This window comes from Centroberyx gerrardi, chromosome 21, assembly GCF_048128805.1.
Source record: "Centroberyx gerrardi isolate f3 chromosome 21, fCenGer3.hap1.cur.20231027, whole genome shotgun sequence".
NCBI classification, from domain to species: domain Eukaryota; kingdom Metazoa; phylum Chordata; class Actinopteri; order Beryciformes; family Berycidae; genus Centroberyx; species Centroberyx gerrardi.
Genome location: NC_136017.1, coordinates 8,607,146 through 8,628,195, shown reverse-complemented (window position 1 = coordinate 8,628,195; position 21,050 = coordinate 8,607,146). Strand labels below are relative to the sequence as shown.

At 42.4% G+C, this 21,050-nt stretch overlaps 1 protein-coding gene across 3 annotated transcripts in view; it reads left to right on the top strand.

Annotated features, from left to right (window-relative positions):
- The window catches only part of LOC139925981 (FERM, ARHGEF and pleckstrin domain-containing protein 1-like), a 69,735-nt gene that overhangs the window by 19,973 nt on the left and 28,712 nt on the right, over nucleotides 1-21,050 (top strand). For all 3 annotated transcript variants that reach the window (XM_071917534.2, XM_078291095.1, XM_071917525.2), the window contains exons 3-7: nucleotides 13,035-13,139; nucleotides 15,038-15,080; nucleotides 15,671-15,749; nucleotides 19,091-19,188; nucleotides 20,118-20,232. In XM_071917534.2, coding sequence (XP_071773635.1) covers nucleotides 13,035-13,139; nucleotides 15,038-15,080; nucleotides 15,671-15,749; nucleotides 19,091-19,188; nucleotides 20,118-20,232 — 440 coding nt within the window. The remainder of the gene's footprint in view (nucleotides 1-13,034; nucleotides 13,140-15,037; nucleotides 15,081-15,670; nucleotides 15,750-19,090; nucleotides 19,189-20,117; nucleotides 20,233-21,050) is intronic.

Sequence of the window (21,050 nt, the reverse complement as noted above, 5' to 3'; positions counted from 1 at the left end):
CTGTAATGATGCCGTTGATCCGTCATTACTTCTCAGCTTAAATAAACTGGTTTTAAAGGCCCTCGTCTATGTATGTATTTTCAAAGATTTTTGTGTGTTCGCAGGAACCTTGAACAGTGTGAAATTTGCTGTACTAGGCTTTGCTGTACTAATAGGAGTACTTTTACTCGTCTCTGATCCACGCTCTCTTTCCCACTCCGTTCACAACAGATGGAGGCAATGAAGAATTCCACCATTTTATTACACTTTTCTTTTCTGTTCAGTTCTTTTTATGTATCCAGCCACTATATATTTAACTTTTTGAAGATGATATTCACGGTGTGTCAGTTTTATTGCACATATTTATACAGTTGAGAAGGACAGAAAAGATGAGAGAGAGAGGATGACACTCGACAAAGGTAGTGGGTCAGATCTGAATGAAGGGTTGCACAGTTGATTACGTATAATCATATATCACAGTGTTAGCTTCTATAATTAATAGTTAGAGAATATTGGCAGTCTGCCCACTGATATACCTGTGTTCATCTCTAAGATCATCAACAATAGGCCCAAATTTTAGAATGAGTGAGTGTATTCATGATATCTAAATAGAACAACAAAACTGTGACCATCACAGCTGGACATGGAGCCAAAATCACAACAAATGATTGGGGAAACGACATTTGAAGAACTTGTTCTGTGTGGCTTAATCGATAGGACATGGTACTACTGACACTTTCAAATGTACTTAAGGTACTGTAAAGCACTACCAAATGGCAAATGTCACATTAAGCTACTCCATTCTGTCGTTTTGTTTCTCGATAGAGCTCCAGAGGCTTTTAGGAAACAAAGCAGCCCTGTTGTGAGATTTACAGAGCTCATTATTGCACGAGGCACAGTATAAATGTTCTCACCACGCATCGCACACAAGACACTAATAGCTTTTTTAATGGTAGAACATTGTACATGAACTCCCCTCTGCTGCTCAATTTAATTGTCTGCCTCATGTGTGCTGTGAGCCGTAACGTGCACACACACACGCACACAGAGACGCACACACACTCACACACAGACAGACAGACACAGTTGTCTTCATAGCAGCCTACAGGCATTTTCATCATGAGTTCCCCATCAGGGGTGTTGCCAGTTTGATTTCCCACAGTGCCTTGCTGTCGCTGCTGACAACGCTCGCAGGTATTTTGCCAAGATGCTATTTATTCAGCCATCCAATTGGACGTGTGTGTGTGCGTGTGTGTGTGTGTTTGTGTGTGAGCGCACCCTGAGTCCTTTCCCTGCAGGCAGTGTGGAGGAACTGGCTTTGCCGTCTTGCCAGTAGGTTAAGCCGTTTAACCTAATCTGAATGAGACAACGTGATTGGTGGACAGTCAAGGAGGAAGGAAGCCTCCCCCAGCTGTCCTGCTGTTTTTGTTTTTGTTTCCTCATTCTTCCTTGAGGGGACACTGTACTGTCCAGGCCAGTGGTGTTCAACATACTGCAGTAGTGCTGAATGGAGTACTGGTACTGAAAAAGTACTAGTCTCTGATTTGAGAAACAGAAGTTTCTTCATATAGGTTTCATATACCATGGACATAGGTCATATAGGTTGCAGGGGGGCTTTGCCGCCGCTGAATTTATGTAGATGAGAAGTGAGTGTAACCTCCTCCCCTCCTCCCCAAGACCCCAATCAATCTCCTTTCTACCTATCGAAGCTGGTCTGGGGATAGGTTAAGATATGCACATACATACATACATACATACAAACATGCACATACTAAGATTTTTTATGAAAAGGCTATTTTGGATTTAAACCTCAAGCATCCAGTAAGTGTTACTTTGCTTTCTTGGAGCGGTTGCTGTAGTCCTGTCATACTGCACGTTGCTGGAGCTCGGTCAAGATCACGCTGTGTCCGCTCTGTTGGTTTCAGGCCCACTGGCCCACAGTTTTGGAGCAGGAGACGGCCTGCTCTCTGGTATGAAGCTTTCAAAGTTCACAGTAAACTTGACCAGTGAGGAAAAACACCCAGAGATTTACAGCTTGACTTATGGCTCGATGTATACACGAATGTACGCACAGGCATGTACACACACACACACACACACACACACACACACACACACACACACACACACACTCTCACAGCCAAACTGGGGTTGAGTTGGGGTTCAGCTGATTCCCAGGCTGTCTCTCCGCGGGGTAGTGTGTTGACTGAGAAAGGTCTCTTTCTCCTTCTCCTTCTTTTTCTCTCTGTTTCTGTCAGTCTCTCTTTCTCTCTGTGACTCTTTCCCTATCTCTGTTTTCTCCTTCTCACTTTCTCTGTCTCTCTCTGTCCCTCTCTCTGACTGTGTCTCTGTTCTGCAGCATATAGGACTATAGTTGTGTTTGTTTTGGGTCATACAATATGACTAATTGACTGGTTTCCTTCATTTCCCCAAGCACCGGGGTCAATTTTCAGTTCACTGCTCCTGAATGAATATTGGGGAAGCACTCAAAAAACACCCAGCAAACTTGTGACTAATATGGCATGCCAGTAATAGTACCATTTCAAATAATAACTCAAAGCAAAAAAAAAAGCACACTCTTCTCTCATGTGCCTGACAAAGAGCTGCGTTGAAAAGATTACTGCTGGAATTAATATCAGGAGATTGAAGGAAGAGAGTGAGCAGCTTGGAGGTGTTTTTTTTTTTTCCTTTCTTTTCCCCCATGGAGAGATCTTATCATCAGCCTCGCCCATCTGGTTTCTATCCCTGTTGACATTAGTCAGAGTGCAGACCAGACTAGGACCAGGGTAGGACACTGCAAAAAATTACAAGCTAGACAAGTAAGTTTGTCTTACCTAAGGACATTTTTAGTGAAATCATCTCTGCACTGGCAGATAATATCGCTAATTTCAATAAATTCCACTTGATGCGTGTCAGTATCAAACCTGTTTGAAGACATTTATTGATACCAGCAGAATTATCTGCCAGTGCAGTAAGACGCCAAGCTTTCCATCTTTTGCAGTGGACCAGACCAGACCAGACCAGGGGCCTCACTTGGGAAATTTTTCTAATGTTTCAAACTTATTTTTTGCTTATGAACAAATCCAAGCCAAAGATGCAATTCATGAAATATGGATGATGCCAAAATCAGCAGTTCATGTTGACTTCCTCTAATTTTCTGTCATTTATCAAAACCTAAAGCTAGTATCTATCATAACCCAAGGTACGAATGTTATAGATGTCATATTCCTACATTTTTTGATGTCGTAGAACATTATGAATGACACCGAAGGGCCCTCTGGAAAACCCCAGCGCAGGACAAGACAAATGCGTGACAGGCCTGGGTAGTTGGAGAATGACAGTGTGTGAAGAGATAGATTAGAAAGCTGGGAGATATTTAAAGGCTAGACAGATTGCAGACTACAGGCATATCTATCTATCTATCTGTTTTACTAACCTCTGACCTGTTTGAGACAAAGAGAGAGGATGTGGCTTACTATGTGTTTTCATTAGCCACTGACCTCTAAGAGTGAGCGAGCACTGGCCACGCAGAGATAGAAGGAAAGAAAGAAAAGAGGGTTACTAAAATATATGGTTGGTTTTGCTAGCCACTGACCTTGTAGCATGAGAGAGATCTTGAAAGGAAGAGCGGGAGGGAGCGGGAGGAGAGAGAATGTGTTTACTACATTTTTTGCGTGTGTTTTTGCTTGCCGCTGACTTCGCTGGGAATCAGTGGGGGAGGATTCAGCAGAAAGACAGACTGACAAACAGACTGACTGACAGAGTGATGGGTGGACAGGCACACGGACAAGCTGACAGCTTGCTGGCCAGTGTTCCCAGTAGGCAACGAGCCAAGGGCTAACTGGGGTCTGGGCAGCAGACGAGATGGAGGGAGTACAAGAAAGCCAAAGAGAGAGAGAGACAGAGAGAGAAACAGGAGCACATCTTCCCTGAGTCACATTACATGACCTCATTAAGTTTACATTGGCTGATTTTCAGTACCCATCCTTGGAGCAGTTTGGTATATTTACAGTATAGCGGGTGTTAGGTTTCCTTTCTTCACACATAATACTTTGTAGTCTTGTGTATTGTTGGTAACGCAAACCAGAAACACTCTCGCTCCTTGGCAGCCACCGTAATCAACCTGCCAGCTGGCTGTAAAGGATATTTATATACCTAGTTGTGACACACAGCCCCCTAAAATTTTCTCAGGAATATCACTATAATTTACCTCTAACATGCTGCAAAAAGGCATGCGTCACTTTATGAAAGGTAAACAAAAAGAGGAAACATTTGCCACAGCTGCAGACATCCTCTGTGTTTTATTGGCAACTTTTTTGTGACTTGCTTGTAAAATATCAACAAAAAATGTGGTTTTCTCCATTACCTCTGTCACAAACAAGGAGATTGGATTTTAACAACCAAACTGTTTGCATGATGCATTGAAAAGGTTGTCACCAGATGCCTGAACACAGGTGGTCTCCAAAATGTATTGCATTGCGAACAGAGATTCCTGTTTCCGTGCATTTTCCCCACATGCCTGGTGCTATTTTGATGACTTCTTCAGGCTTCACTTGTCTTCTTGGAAGTTTGGCATATCGTTATAGGAGATGGTTGCCAAGCTTGAAACCAGATTCTAGCATAGCTCACTGACTGAGTTGTTAAAGCTCACTGCTAGGCCTGCTGCTCCAACCAGGAAGCCCTCTAATTATCTTAAAGGGGAGGAGCCGAGTTGGTGTAAGGCCCAAAGGGACAGCTGGGTGAAACTGGACCCTGCCTTTTAAGGGCGCGACCTTGGCCGGTCCGGGTTGCCGTGGCATCCCAGAGTTGGAGCAGGAAGGTCTGACTTCAACGTTTTCTTCTGCTTCTTTAATCTAAACTTAGTTTTTATTGAGTTTGCCCTGTTCCGTGTCTCCACAGATTTTTCTCCAGCTGCCTTTTTGAAGTTTCAAATCAGTGTTTGGAATCTTCATCGCATTACACAGAGACTAAATACAGTTCATTTCCCTAATCATTTTGATCAAAACTACTCAGTGTAAGGAAGCAGGAATTCTTTGGTGGCAACATGCATGTGCTCTGTGTGTGTGTATCTGATGTTTGCAGAGTGTTTATGTGTTTGTGTTTGAGCATGCGTGTGGACACATCAGTGCATGTATACCGTACATATAAATAACAGGGAAAGTGCATAATATGCGCGGGTGTGCGTACCGTCATTCCACAGCTAATAGTTAGGACCTGAATCTTGCTCCAAGATGTGATTAAAAACATTTGTGTGTGTGTGTGTGTGTGTGTGTGTGTGTGTGTTTGGCTGACTAAGAAAGGCCCATTGATGGAAGTTGCTGAATGAAGTGATTGTGATTTGAACTGAAAGGACCTCAGTTTGGCCTCTAGTGGGCCTGGTCAGCTCTGCTCTCTGCTGCTGAAAAGTTCAACACACACACACACACACACACACAGTTATTGTCAGACCATGGAGCAAAACTTGTAACTATGACCTAGAAATGGGTTGAATGATTTATGAAGACTTAATCTCTGTTGTTACTATCCATAGCTGATATAACACTTTGCTTGCTAGCTTGTGTTCAGGCATCCCAGTGGGTCATTCCTTCCTTTCCTCATCCCTATTCCTTCCCCAGTAATAGTGACATCTACCCTATTCATAGTCTCATTTTAAACAAAACCTAGGCTATATATATCATATTTGACCTCAGCCGGGTGACCATTTCCTCTGGTGAAACTGTTGCCAAGATCAGGGTAGGCCATGAGAACAGGCTGGGCTGTGCCGTTTTAAGCGTGTTTAGCCGGTTTTAATTTAGCAATCAGCATTTGTTCTACATTCAACAGTGAAATACCACTGTTTACTTGTTTTGAATGGGGTTGCTTGTGGAACCAGTAGAAGTTATGGCTGTTTGTAATTTTGGGGAGGCTTAAGAAGTGGTCTGGGACAGACTTTGTTGCTTTTTTTAAGAGTTTCACTTTTATTGGAAATAAGCAAGTTTTAATTCAGTGTTTACATTACCAAAGGTACAATTTTTTGCATCCTCAACCTACAAAACTCAATTAGCTATCACATACGGTCACTAATATCACATACTGTCAGCTCAAGAAATCAGTCTGAGGAGTGAAATGGTGTCTTCTATCCAAAAACACATCATTCAGTCAGAAATGTCAGTAGAGAGGAGACAATGTTTCAACAGAGGATACCATATTGCAGTTACAGATTCAGTTAAAGGTTGTGGAAGAGAAGGTTATATCTGTTCCTGTAAAAATAAACCTCAAATATCTAGGCTTCATATCACTGGCCACAGTGGCTAGTACAGCCAGCTAGTAGAGTTTTATTATAGAAAAGCATCTTAACTATGTTAAAGTGGCTGGTAGAAGAGACAAACTTAACCTAGCACAGCCAAAATTTGCCAGCCTGTTGATTGCATTATAAGGTAATAAAGAAGTCCTTTGCTGTAGAAGTGATGGCTGTAGATACTTGGTTCATCATTTAGGTTATCCATTTCTTTCTGCCCGAATAAACTATTGGGTCATTGTATAGTGGAAACACTGACCAGAGAGCTGTAGGACTGTCCTGCACAACTGTCTTTCACTCCACAACCGCTAGTAGGAAATATAAAGCTAATGAAGCCATTCAGAAGCCTGAATATATACAATGGTTGTGAAAGTCATTTGAAAGCAAAACAAGACTGTGATTGACTCTTAAACATTTTCAATAAGTCCAAAAATGATTTAGGTGGATCAAAGAGTGTAATATGCAAGGAGAACCTTGGGAGGAGGTGTTGTTTTTTTTGTAAGCTACTGTTAGCATAGCAATTAGCATTCACTCCCAATTATATCCCTTTGTTATGAATAGCATGGGCAGCTAATCCGCATTAGGAATCTGTAAGAGGTATAAAGCTAGCTTCACCCTATTAGCCTGAGGAGAGGTTAAACCTCTCAGAGTCATGATGATGTGCACGGAAGCAGTTTTACTTGCCTATTAAACTCTTAGATGGTTCACCTCTGTGCCTGCTCGGTTCATCTGATCGGTAAGCCTACAGAAGTAAATGTGAAAGCGAGTGTGAAGTATCCCTGATCCTAAAAATGTCTAGTAGACTAATATATTGTTATTCCAATATTATATATAATATATTGATATTGTGGTATCATCACAAACATTACCACTTAAGCCTTTTTTTTTTTTTTGAAACTTATTTTTTATTTGGTCACTTAAGCCTTTTTAAAACCCATGGAAAACACTGTCTGTCTGACAGTTGTGTTGCACAGCTTGCCTTGGGCTGTTTGGATTGTCAAAACAGCCCCCCTTCCGTTACTCAAGTTGTTTTTTCCTTTATTTACCAGTCTGTTTTTTAACCTTTACTTATCCAGAAAATTGTCTGAGCACACTAACTGTTTTTCAGCTCACCATGCTTCGCATTCATGCCGTTACTCCTTCTGTTGTTGGCCACTAAGCAGCTCCACTGGAGCAGTTGGGGGTTAACTGCCTTGCTCAAGGGCCCTTCAACTATAATTATTTAGGTATAAGCCAGCCTCTCTAACCATTACACTACTCATGTCCCTTTTCTAATGAAGATTCCTCTTTTCCTACAGACCCCCATCTTTTTCCTCTTGCAAAAAGTGTCAAGAAAAGTAGGAGAGAAAAGAGCCTAGCTGCTGGATATTAAGTTTCCCACAGAACTGCTGAATGATAATAGCCTGAAGACCCTCGACCTTTGACCATTTAAGACATGACCATTGCATGTTACAAAGTGGATTGACTGTGGAGGAGGAGGATTAGGAGCTGAAGTCAAAGATAAGGTCAGAGTGGAAAATTACAGGTATTATCTCAGATGACAGGAACCTAGACCTCTTACTGTAGGGCACTAGGTGGGTGTGCAACCCTCAGTCTGTGCGGTTTACACAGTATTATGAGTCTCTTCCCTCTACTGGCACTGAGAAACATTCACAGCTGGAGATGGGCCTACAGTGCAAGATATACAGTGCTTGGTCCTTCTAACAAGTCATTTCTCAGCCCAAAACAGGATGTGGGTGTCCTGGGACTTTTGTTGCATGTCATCCCCGTTTCTTTCTCCCATATTTCCTGTCTCTCTCCACTGTAAAACTATCCAATAAAACCAAAATAGCATAAAAATCATATATTGTCATTGTTGAGCTTACATAAAGATTTGGACACGTGCAGCGATGCTCCTCAGAACTACAAGCAGAACTTTAAACTGTCACCAAAGCTCATAACGGCTTTTGACTCTCTTCTTCATGTGTCCTCTTTGTTATTTTTAGGTTTGAAAGGGCTTTCCCAGGGTCTGGGTCAAGGAAAAAAGCATTTAGTCAAGTTTTGTGGATGTAAACGATTCCAGCTCATGCACATTGTGCTTTTTCTCTGCTCTACAGCTTTGAAGACTGAATCCATCGTCATTCATCACTGTGTTGACCGTTTTCAGTGAATTTGGCCAGCCATGTTGTTTTCAGAGGTTTGATTCAATGCCCAAAAAGAACTGAATTTGACCGCGCCTGTCGGGTTAAGGTTGGGTTGGGATCTTGCTTTCCATTGCTTCCCAGGGTTTGGTCGGTCTCACCTTTTCATTAAGACTTCTTTTTACAAGTCACAAGCATGACTAATGCCAATTACAGTTTGGGTTAAATGTAAGCTTTCACTCCAAAAACTAAGATTGAAGTAGCAGGCAGGTTATAATTTTATATTTTTTGTATTTTGCCTGCCAGCAAAATGCGATCCAGGCTCGTGAAATGCTGTCGGGGTGTAGGCTTCAAACTAGACACTGTCAGGTTCATGTCAGGCTGCACTTGAATTTTTGGTCCCAATAAAAGCTGTAGTTGATTTTATGAACCCGAGAATGTGTGAGTGAAGGTGTTTAGTCTTTGTGGACAGCTGTAAGGAGATACAGTAAGCCTACAGGGTGACACATCATCATGTTCTGGTGAGGCTGGCAATGGCAGTGTTATTGTAAGTGGTATTAGATTTTAAGTGTTTCACCACCACTCCCTCAATGGCATTCCCTTCTGCATTCCAGTGTCTTGTATTACTTGAGGAGGAATGCAATATCTCCCCAATGCACGGCGTGCAGACGGACTGTAGACATTGGAGAGGAGCTTGTTGATTAAAGGAAATTGCTTGTGTCCAAAACATACTTGGAATTCTGCCTTGGTCTCTTGAAGTTCTTGTACGAGATAACCTGTTGCACCTCGTTGCGCTCTCCAAATCTTTCTCATTTCTCCTCACTTCCTCGCTCACGCCGTTCCCTCTCATCCTCATCACTCCATCCCCAGCCTCCCACCTCACTTGTCTCCTCCTTTCCTATTCAGGAGTTTGATCAGGAACACAAAAAAGGCAGGGAAATGAGTGAGATTGGCTTGAAATTAAAGGGAAGTGTGTATCCAAAAAACAGATAAATGGTCCCATCCCTCATCCCATTCTCTCCCTCACTCTCTCTCTCTCTCTCTCTCTCTCTCTCTCTCTCTCTCTCTCTCTCTCTCTCTCTCTCTTCTCCATTCCACCCTTCCTCCATCCCCACTGTCCCCTTTTACACTCCCATCTCTTCTCTCACTCTTTCCTTAGTCAAGAGTAAATCTGCAATTAATGTCTAAGTTAAAGAAAAGGAAAAAAATGGATGAAAGGACATATGGCAAATGATAAACACACACAGGGTGCCAATCACTCTGTCAGTTCGCTTGTCAGTCAGTTCATCAGACAGCAACCCTAAGTCTGTTCTTAAATCTTAAATCTGGAAGTCATTCTTCAATCTGTCAAATCTTTAAAAAAAACAAACTCCACAATCTCCCCTTTCCTTCTGCCTCAGGGTGTGCTGTGTGTTTCTTATGTCACATGACACTCTTGTCCCTCATCCAAGACCGACATTGTTTTCTTGGACTCCATGTTCTTGGAGTTGGACATGTTGTTTCCATATGAGAATGCTTCTCTCAGAAAAGTCAAGTTTATTTATGAAGCATTGTTGGCCAAAGTGCTGTACAAGAAAAAAAACACAAAGGAACACAGAGCAGACGGCCCTAATTATTTTACACAAACAAGTGTGTACAAACAGGCAAATCAAACAGAGTCAAAGGCGAAGGGAGAAAATTGGTTTTGACATGAGTCAATAGAGAGGATGGAACTAATATAATGGGTGAGGCTACTACTTGAGGACGGAAGGAAGGAAGGAGAGAAAGAAAAAGAAAGAAAGAGAGAGACGGGTGGGGCAGCAGCAAGACAGGAGGCCTTTCTTTATTATTTATCTCCTCTTTTCTTCTCCACTCCTCTCCTTTGTCTCCTCCTTTCCTGCCCTCTAACCTGCGCCGCTCTCGGATTCTCTTCTAACCACTCGGCTGCTCTCCCGCTCCCTCCTCTCCTCCTCTCCTCCTCTCCTCCTCTCCTCCACTCAGCCAAGATTACCACAGCCCAGTTGGATCGCGTCCAAACCGAGAGATCCTTGGGCTTCGTACAAGATCTGTCACTCGGTCAGCCAACCGGCCAGTCATTCAATCTCCTTCCTTCCTCTCAGCTTTTCATCCGTTCCCCTCATCACCCTCTTTCAAACACACACAGGATGTCATTCAGTTTGCCAATCAGCTTATCAAACACCCATCCAAACCAATATGGCCGTATCACAAACAATCGCAGACACTAAGAATGTCTTTATCTTCATTTTGTGACGACAGGATGCACGTCTATCTGCAGAATAACTGACCTACTGTAGTCAGTTCCCAACTGCCATTGTTTCTGGGCGACAGGGTAGCGAGAGTGTGTGTGTGAGTGTGGGTGTGTATGTGGGTGTGTCAGTTGGGCCTCACAGACAGACTGACCACACGGAAACAGATGGACACACACACACACACACACACACACGGTAGCCAGATGGTGACAGACTTGGCTCACACCTTGGTCTTCACCGCTCTGATTCCTCTCCTCCTCATTTATCTTCGCTCCCTCTCTGCACTTTCTCTCTTCTTGACGCTCTCCCTCTTTGCCTTGCCACCTACAAGCGTGTGGTTCACTCCAGCACGTGCTTTTTCAAAAGTGCTTGTATGTTTAAATTACTGTAGCACTCTAAATACTAAACCCACAGGGGTGACACCGCTACCCAGACAGTTATTGCCCAATAGTTGATCAAAGAGATTATTTGACAGAAAGTGGTTGTATTGCTTTAAAACGTCTGGCCTAGTCTCCGTCTGCTGCTCATCACAAAGTTTTGTTCTGCTCAATGTGATGATTGATGTGGTCTTACCTACTGTCTAGCTGTCTGGGGAGATTTTGATGGGTAACAGTGGACATAACCAAGTATGGTATAGTAGTACTAATAGGAAGAGATGGGTACTTTATTTATCCCAGAGGGAAGACTAAGACTGTTATATTTACATGTGTCTAATCATGTATCACAGTATTAGTAGTATTGAGAAGTTGAGAACAGTCATTCATTCATATATAATAATAATAATGATGACAGTATCTTTCAAAATAAACACACACACGCACACACACACACCTTTCCTGATGTTGGGTGGATAAGACCTTCTTCAGCAGTGAAGCATGAAGTTATGTGAGTGTTTACAGTACAGCTGTACTGAGCCAGATCCCAAGATAGACTATTCATCTGTGTGTGTGTGTGTCTGTGTGTGTCTGTGTCGTTGTGCATGTGCGTGTGTCTCTGCGTACTTGTGATGTATAATTGTGCAATACAGTTGACTCTGTGTGTGTGTGTGTGTGTGTGTGTGTGTGTGAGTGTCAAAGGAAGGAATGCGTGTCATCATAGCTGCATATTAACTTGACTTGAGCCGCCTCAGACCTTCTTAATATATAATAGTATGCTGTGACTCTTCAGAGGCTCTGCAGACTGAGAGGGTGGTGCCGTTTTGATTTAAGCGCCTGGGAGAAAATTAGTTGGGGCTAATTTTGGGTTTAGTTGCACGTCTGTCTCGGTTTTGGCTCCAGTCTCGGTTCTTATACTTGTGGAAGGGCTGTGTGCTTATTCAGGTATTTACATTATCATGAAGGAATTCTTGTTTGTGTCCTGGCAGGAAAAGAGACTAAATTAGAGTGCCAGTCTCATTTTCATGTTTCTTTCAGCAGCAGCGGTGGTGGTGATGGTAATATTCTGACTGTTGACTGAATATAGAAACACTGGTGCACACACTGTATTGCCAGCACCAGGTAGCTACATCATTAGACAGAGTGCAGCTGATGCCATTGTAGCAGTATAGCTGGTAAGCACACACAGACACACACACACACACACACAAACACATTTTTCCTGAGGCAAGGTGGGTGTTTTTGAGTGCTACCACCAGCTGAGCCTTGGCCTCCAGCAGTTCATTAGCCCCAAACCTGAACCCTAAGCCTCACATCAGGGTCAGAGGTCATTAGCTCGTTAAGTGAGGAGAGGCTCGTTAGAGGGGACTTGTTAGCATCTGCCAATCAGCAGTTTTTGATTTACTTTTCTCTATTCGCCTTCCTTTTCCCATCTCCTGCACTTTTCATTGATCCCATTTGAAATCAGTTACGTTTGGAAATAATTATCAATTCTAAACGATGCTAACATGTCAGTTAGGGAAATTAGAGGACAAATGTAGAAACTTTGTCCCAAGTGTCTGGTCAAGAAAAAATGATTAACTAATATTCATAATGTCAGTGTATTCCCTTAATCTGAGGTTTTTGCAAAGCAGTGTTATTGGCAGGACTACCAAGCAGGGAATGTGAAAGTGAATGTGAAAGACAATGTGGGGTGTTGTGATGCCTTAGTGAGCTGAGGCCATGAAATGGGTTTGAGTCTGGCTCTCTGCCTGTGACCCACATCACTTCCCCTCTGTCTGTTAACTTCCCTGTTTCTCTCCACTGTGTGATATCTAATAAAGTAAAACACTTAAAAATAACCTCTAAAAAAGACATTCTTGCTATCTTCCATTCCATTAGCAGCACTCCCCTGATTAGGTGGTGTTTGACACAGTGGCCTCTACTCTACTTTATTCCAATCTATTCTCCTGTCCTCGCCTCTCCTCTCCTCTGTTCTCCTCTCTATTCTAATATAATCTAATTTGTCTTTCCACTTCTGTTCTTCTTTCCCCAGCAACGTTCTCCTGGCAAGGTGCTGTTTGACCTGGTTTGTGTCCATCTCAACCTGGCGGAGGGAGACTATTTTGGGCTGGAGTATCAGGACCAGCGCAAGATGGTGGTGAGACACACATACACACACACACACACACACAGTGAAATTATCATGGTTTCTGTTATGCTACCCCTCAATTTGCAGATGATGGTTTAAAAGTAGACAGGGGTAGGGCTGCACGGTTGTGGCGAAAATGATAAGGTCCCAATTCCAATCCCAATTATGTTGCTAAATACCGTGATCATGATTATTAATCACAATTATGTGTCTTGGTTTCAGAAAACAATTATTTTATTGCACTTTTGCACCTTGACATGTATTTTCACTCACTTTTTTCAGTGCAGTGTTTCTTTAAGTAGCAGCAGCTGGAAACTCTTGTTTTCACTCTACTGTCTTACTCTTGTCATGGTCCTTATTTACAGAATTTAAATAACGTGTAATTACCACTTTCCTTTGGGGCACAGCTACAATTCTGAGGCAAACTTTGCACAGAGTCTGTACTTGTTTGTCGTCATCTGGTTTAAAACCAAAGTATCTCTACATGACAGACGCTGACCCACTTTTAGGAACTAAAACACTTTTTCACTTTCAGACTTGGGAGAAGGATTTTCCTGTCTATTCAAAGGTTGTGATTGGTCACACGTAATGGAAGCGCTTGATATACCACACTGGGACTCTCAGGGGAATTGAAAATATAACAAACACTTCAATATCGGAGAAATACACGATTATTATCCTAATTGTGTAAACATAAAATCATGAAATAAGATTATCTACGATTCGTTGTACTTACCTGTACACAGGTGCAGTGTACAGAACATTAGGACCACTTTCATAATATTGGGTTGCACCCCTGTTTTTGGACAATCAATATCTGATTTATGCCAAGGCTTAAAAATCGTTCTTTAAACTATCTTCCTTTTAACTCACATCTAAGTGGATTTAATAGCTGAAATTAGTAAAATCATAGCCTTCACCTGGATTGACTTGTTCTGCCTATTTCATGCAAAGAGCAGGTGGATCTAATAATTCGTACACTTGGTGTGTGTGCCGGGGGCCGGTCTGTATGTGCTGCACTGCAGCCTGCGGAAGCTGCTGCCTCTGCAGCTGTTTGGCAGTCAGCATCTGCTGGCTTTAAACTCCCTCTGGTTAGGAAGAGGCTAGTTTAAAAGGAAACTGTAGCACGAGGAGGACGGAGAGCCTGGGTCTTACAGAAAGAGGAAAGATGGAGTGGTCCATTTACCTCTCAACACACACACACACACACTCACACAAATGCGTAGATGTACACAAACACACGCACTCAGCGCAAAAAGCCTCAGGCATTATAGGAGTTGCCTTGAGGTGGACCGGTGGAACAGATGACTTAAAGCTTATGAAATAATGATGAAGTTGTCAACACACACACACACACACACAGGAAGATCTATGGCTTCACACAAATACACAAATACACTGAGTAGCTGTTATTTCCTTGAAGCCTAGTCATAATTGGTATTGCTGAAAGCCACAGATAGAGTACTAGTAGAGCTGTTGGATGACTCTGAGATATTTACCTTATATTTATATGCAAAGCCTTTGATACATTGAGCTAGAATTTTAGCACCAATGGTCATTTTGCCATTTATGTAGTGTATACCATTTGGAGGAGCAATTAACTAGAGCTGCATGATAATTGCTAAAATGAGAATCCCAATTATTTCGCTTATGTTGTGATCATGATTATTTGTGATTTGTGAAATGTTCCATTCTTGCCAATAGACCAGTATTGTACACTCATTCTTTGTGGAAACTAAAATCGTGATATAAGATTATACGGGAGTAATTGTGCAGTGCTACCCATAACCCTGGCAGGGTTTTATGCCATTCTCTATTGAATGCTACACTATACAGAACTAAACCGGACCACATTTAATTAGAAAACAGGTTGCTCAGACAGTGAGGTTGTGCTCTGTCGTCCACAGGTGTGGTTGGATCTGCTGAAGCCGACACTGAAACAGATCAGACGTAAGTAGCTCACAGACGCTCTCTCATCAAACCGTTAAACACACCGTGTCTGTTGTTGCTGTGCTGTTGAGTCCGCTGGAAAGATAATTCAACTGTTTGATTCCACCATTTAACATAAGTGACACCTAATCTTGCCAATTTGACTGCAAATACTGTGGTTCTTTTTAAAGCATAGTAGTCTGGATCCTCTATATTTAAGAGATATTGAATGAACCTCAGGCATTTTCTTTTTGCCAAAATGGATATATAGCACTTAAGAAATGAATCCATTCGATGTCCTATGCAATGAGAACAATGAATCACACTTAGTGAATACTCATTTGGTAAGCATTATTCACAGATGGACTTTTTTGGAATGCTTTACCTTCCTAAATCAGTACATAACAGTCAACAGGGCATATAAAGACGAGGAATGACTCTACCATGAAGCAGATAGGATTATGTGAGACAATCTAGCAGTGGCTGTAAACTTATCCTTCTCTACCTTCTTTCTGTCTTCTACTGTATCATCCTCTCTCATCCCGTCCGCCTCTCTTTGCATCCTCCCCTCCCTCTCTCTCTCCTTCCCTCTCTTCTCTCTCTCTCTTCAGGGCCTAAAAACACCATCCTTCGCTTCGTGGTGAAGTTCTTCCCTCCCGACCACACGCAGCTCATGGAGGAGCTGACTCGGTAGGTCTTCATGACACAAAAACCACACCTATCTGAAGAAGAAGAAAAAAAAACAAAACACTGAACTTCTTAAATTAAAAGACATTTTGTTTTTCTTCTGGTTTTGTTCCTGGCCAGAGTGTTTTCAGTCCTTCAAGCGGGCCCAGACAGATTTATAGAAGTACCATTTATGGTTTACAGCTGAATCCAAACAAAAATCAGAGGCCTTGTTAAACAATATGTCTGCATCTCTTCTCGTACTTTTTCTTTTTTGGTCTCACTCTTTTGTTTTTCTCGGTCAGCCGCTTACCATTTATAACACATTCATATCCACATACCAAGACATCAAAGGGGGGGAAAAATCTTTTTCACAAGAGGGTTTTTTCCCTGGACCCAAACAAGAAATGTAGTCACTCATCTGGGAAACACGCTCATGAAAACATCTGTTGTTCTTGTCACAAGGACCAATCAGATTAAGGCCCTGACCACTACTGGGTCTCGTCCCTTGGTTTTGGAAACTAGGGATTTTACCCTGAAAAAAGACTTAACTTTGTTACCCTTGAGGGCGTATGTTGATGTTTGAGTCATCTCAGACAATCAGCTATTTCCAGAGAAACCTCTTTATCACTGTGTTATCATTTAAAGGTTAGATTAGTAAGGTTTAATGTCCTCAATGAGGCAATTTGTTGTGCAACATAAAATACTCATAATTACAGTCAGATAGCCAGTCAACTGTTATTTTAGCAATCATTTTAAAATGATGATATACAACAAAATAAATGCTTTGTAGGATATAGTGGCATTGTATAACATCAGTGCATTGTATATGTGATAGGGTGATTGTTCACATGTTCCCAGCTTTCACCACAGTCCTGTTTTACTTCCTGGTTTAAAGGGTGTGAGGTGTCAGTGGCCATCTGTTCTGCCTTTTTGATCAGTTTAGTCAAGTACAAGTGAGCCAGATCATTTTAAGCCCATTTTGAAACGTCAGAGCTAGAGCTAGCCCTAGAGTATTTTTGTTTGTCTCAGCTCCTTCAGTATCTCCAGTTCCAGCTGCAGCACCATTCTGCATCATGTAACCAAAATAACCAAAACAAGAGGGAGGATGATTCAACCTTTAAGACCACATTTTCCCATTTTCCTCCCAGCTGCCCAGCTCGATTTACTAGATACCAGCGCCAAGCAGGAAGTGCCTCTTATCCTTGATGGGGTCTCTTGAGACTGAAAACAAAACACTTAATATCATGACAAAATATCATCGCCACTTCAAAACGTTGTACATATTTTCCATTGACGTTGCGGGGCCTCTCGGTTGGCCAGTGTATTCCACTGAACCCGTCTTGCCTTGGAGGGAGCCTGCTGACTCCAGCGCTAAACAGGAAGCGGGCACACAGCCTCTTTTCCTTTTGTTTTGCTGTCAGAGCGCTCCACTGCCGTCAACGTTTCCTTTGATGGGGACTGTGGGAATAGACAGGCCAGATGGATGGACGGATGGAGGGCCTCATAATAAAAATCTGCCCAGTCGGTATTGTCACCGCCAATATGATGGAGGTGAGATTATTTTAGTCGTCAGCTTCAGGGGTGTCAGTCTGTAAAACCTGCCTCACTCTGTCATTTTCATTAGTGTGGGTTTCAGTGGAGAGTTTTAGTGTCCCGTGTTCTAAATACTTTTCCACCCAGCCAAGAATAAAATGGAAGAGACCCTAAATCCTTTTTTGGGGATTTTTCTGGCATGATCAGGGTGTAACCATCTTAGATACTGGCTCAAAATATCGGCTGTCCAAAGGTATCAGCATTCAAAAACCCATATCGGTTGAGCCTTATACCGACACATCAGAAAGGCAGACAGATGGATGGATGGAGAGACAGATATTGCGCTGACAAAGTGCGGCTTACCTTATTAACACTGTGGTTCAGGCAATGTGGACTCACTGAGTTCTACGGGTGAATTCTTTCCAAGGTGCACATGTAGTTCTGAATTGAAAGTAAAACAGGAAAGAGGTTTTGGATCATAATCTGTGAAGCTGTGTAATTGATCTTTGACTTGAATTTCCGCTTGTGCTCGTTTTCCAAGCTTTTTGGTTTGGCTGCATGTTTTTGGGTTGTTTTTTTTCCCCTCAGCGCTACTAATACAATGACACTCTAAAAGTCAACCATAGCGAAGTACCATTCTCTATAACAAAGTGTTTGAATTAGCATGAAATATTTCACTCTAAATTGGTGTGCTGTTCTAAAAATTGCATGGCGTTCTCTGACTCCAGGCTAAAATGGAGGGATAGTGAAACTCACTGAAGCCTCATTAACTTTATTACAGAGGTAATCACGCAGTTATAAAAAGGTTGGATTGGATGTCACATGAAAAGGTGCTGTGGACCATTAATCACACACACACACACACACGCACACACGCACACACACACACGTTTGCACTCTTAATATGTGCCTCTGGCAGCCAGTCTACACTTTGTCATTATAAGTGGAGACCTGGTGAATCAGCTTGGTAGCTCTGCGTTTAAAAAAAACTCATGTGGGAAAAATGGAAATTCGTTCTGTTAAATTCTAACCTTTTACTGACTGAAGTGTGTGTGTGTGTGTGTGTGTGTGTGTGTGTGTGTGTTCATTCCCTTCATTGTTACCCTAAAACATATGACGAGTCCTTCCAATAATGTTTGAGTCAATGCTGTGTGTGGGTTTCTATTTGTGTGTTCATGTGCATGTATCTTATTATGCGAGTATATGTGCTTCTGTGTGTGTGTGTGTGTGTGTGTGTGTGTGTGTGTGTGTGTGTGTGTGTGTGTGTGTTGAATCAGCATTGTGTTGTCTTTGAGCTGATAGTAGGTTTTGATTGAGACCAGCTGTCCTGATGCACTACAGTCTTAACACTGACACACACTACCCCACTTTATGGCGCTGTCTCTGCCGTTTTCAGACTGAAGTGCAGCATCATGACCTAGCAACATGTGCGTGTGTGTGTGTGTGTGTGTGTGTTTGAGTGTGTGTGTCAGGGGTAACTCTATTTATGAGGTCCAGAGCTCCTTTTAAGTAGCCTATAGTATAATGATTAACAGAAAACAACTGTTGAGGGCATTTTCTCAATTAGGGAATGATTTAAATCAATGGAAGTATAGTATCAGTATCAGCTGTATATGAGTGTGTTAGTGTGTGTGTGTGTGTGCCAACAGTTTGAGGGTAATTGAATGGCTTTTAACATTGTTGCTTCCCTTCTGACATTTTTACCTTCTCCCTCCCCCTCTCTTTCTCCTTCTCTCTCTCTCTATCTCTATCTCTCGCTCTCTCTCTCTCTCTCTATCTATCTCTCTCACACACACACACACACACTCTGTCTCTTTCTCTTTATCCAGGTATCTGTTTGCCCTTCAGATTAAACATGACCTGGCCTGTGGTCGTCTCATCTGTAACGACACCAGCGCTGCTCTCATGGTCTCCCACATCATTCAATGTAAGTGCAACACACACACACACACACACACACACACACACATACAACAAATGCTCCCTTTGTGGTTTATTCAAGAAACAATTGTTTTACCCTCTTTCTTTATTTCACGATGTTGCCAGTTACATCAAGCACCCGTATCTCCTTACATCTAGAACCAATAATATTTTGCAGGATATTTGAATGAAATGAACGGCTGCATGGGAGCGTTTCAGCCGACTGCTATCTTCCATTTGTGATCTCTGACCGTCCCGCACCTGCTCATTTCTGTTTATCTCTGGAAACATTATTATTCTGCGGCATATGTGGACGATATAGGATTTCTGGAATTTGATTCAATCATGCAGACAGCGGCAGGCTGCGGCACCGCATGCTAAAGAATATCACTTGGTTGCCATGGTAACGGTCAGCGCTGCGTCCGTGCACCTATGGGTGGTACAGTATGAGGGGTGTATTGTTGGTGATATTGAACAGATGGCGACACAAACATCAGCACACCCCACCTGAGCTACAATAGAATAGAATGGGATGGAGTGGAGTGGAAATGAGGTGGAAGGAATGAACTGGAACAGAGATGGAAATAATAGAACAGAGATTAAAGGGTGCAGTCTACCTTTTCTCCTTACTCTCTCACTCCTCTGCTTTTACACTCTCTCCATCCCTCCTCTGCCCTCATTTCCTCATCGTTCTACATCTTTTTGTCGTCTTCTCTTAACCTCTCCCTTCCTCCTCTATCTCTCCTATGCAACACCTCTTATTTCCATATTTCTCTGCCCAACTCATTTCGACCCTTTCTCCTCATTTTCCCCTCCAAATAAATGTTACATTCTATCTCCAACATCTAAACATTACACCTCTCCTCTCTTCTCTCCCTCACTCTCTCTCTGTCTCTCTCTCTCTCCCCCCCCCCCCCCCCTCCTTCCATCCACCAGCGGAGATCGGGGACTATGATGAGACCCAGAGCTGGCAGCATCTCCTCCACAATAAGTACCTGCCAGACCAGGACGCCCTCAGGGACAAGATCACCGACTGCCACCGCAAGCATGTGTGAGTTATCACACATGCGCACACACACACGCACACACACACACACACACACACACAAGCTTGCATGCAAAGACTCACGTGGACACAAATTCAGCTTCCAGAGGGCACGAGGAAGGTAGACCAGTTTGACTACACATGGTGGTTAAAACACTTATGGTAATGTCACTGCATATGAATTAAAATGGAAAGATTTAAATGAGACAAAAGCTGCTATATGTTCATTGTAGTGCTGTATGTACAAATGTGTACAGATTCAAACATTAAATGTGCCTCTACATATAATAAAAAATGTTCAATGTATACATAATACTCTATATGTATACATATATAGTATTGCTCAATACAGTGTTCAATGTACAAATGTTAAATATTTATGTAAAGAATTAGATATACTTCTATACTTATTAATACAATTTGTTTATGCATTGCAGAACCTGTACTGCATTGATTTTTGCTGTGTGTTGGCACTAATGGCAATTTTTCAGCCAATTCTGATTATTACCATGGCAACACTGTTTACGCGGAAATTCTTGGCCAAGATTATTTCACCATGAAAAATAATAGTGACCTGTGGCTTATTGTGACTGGGGATCAGTTTGTGGGCAGCTCAAAGCTGGAAGGTGCCAGCAGAGATGGTTTTACACACACACACACACCACACACACCTCAACTACAAGTCTCACCCATAGAGATGTTTATCTGTTTATTCACCAAATATGCACACACACACAGACACACAAACATTACACCCAACCCATAAGTCTCTCTCCTACAGAGATATTTATCTCTTTATCCACAGTTACTCGGATGTGCGCGCA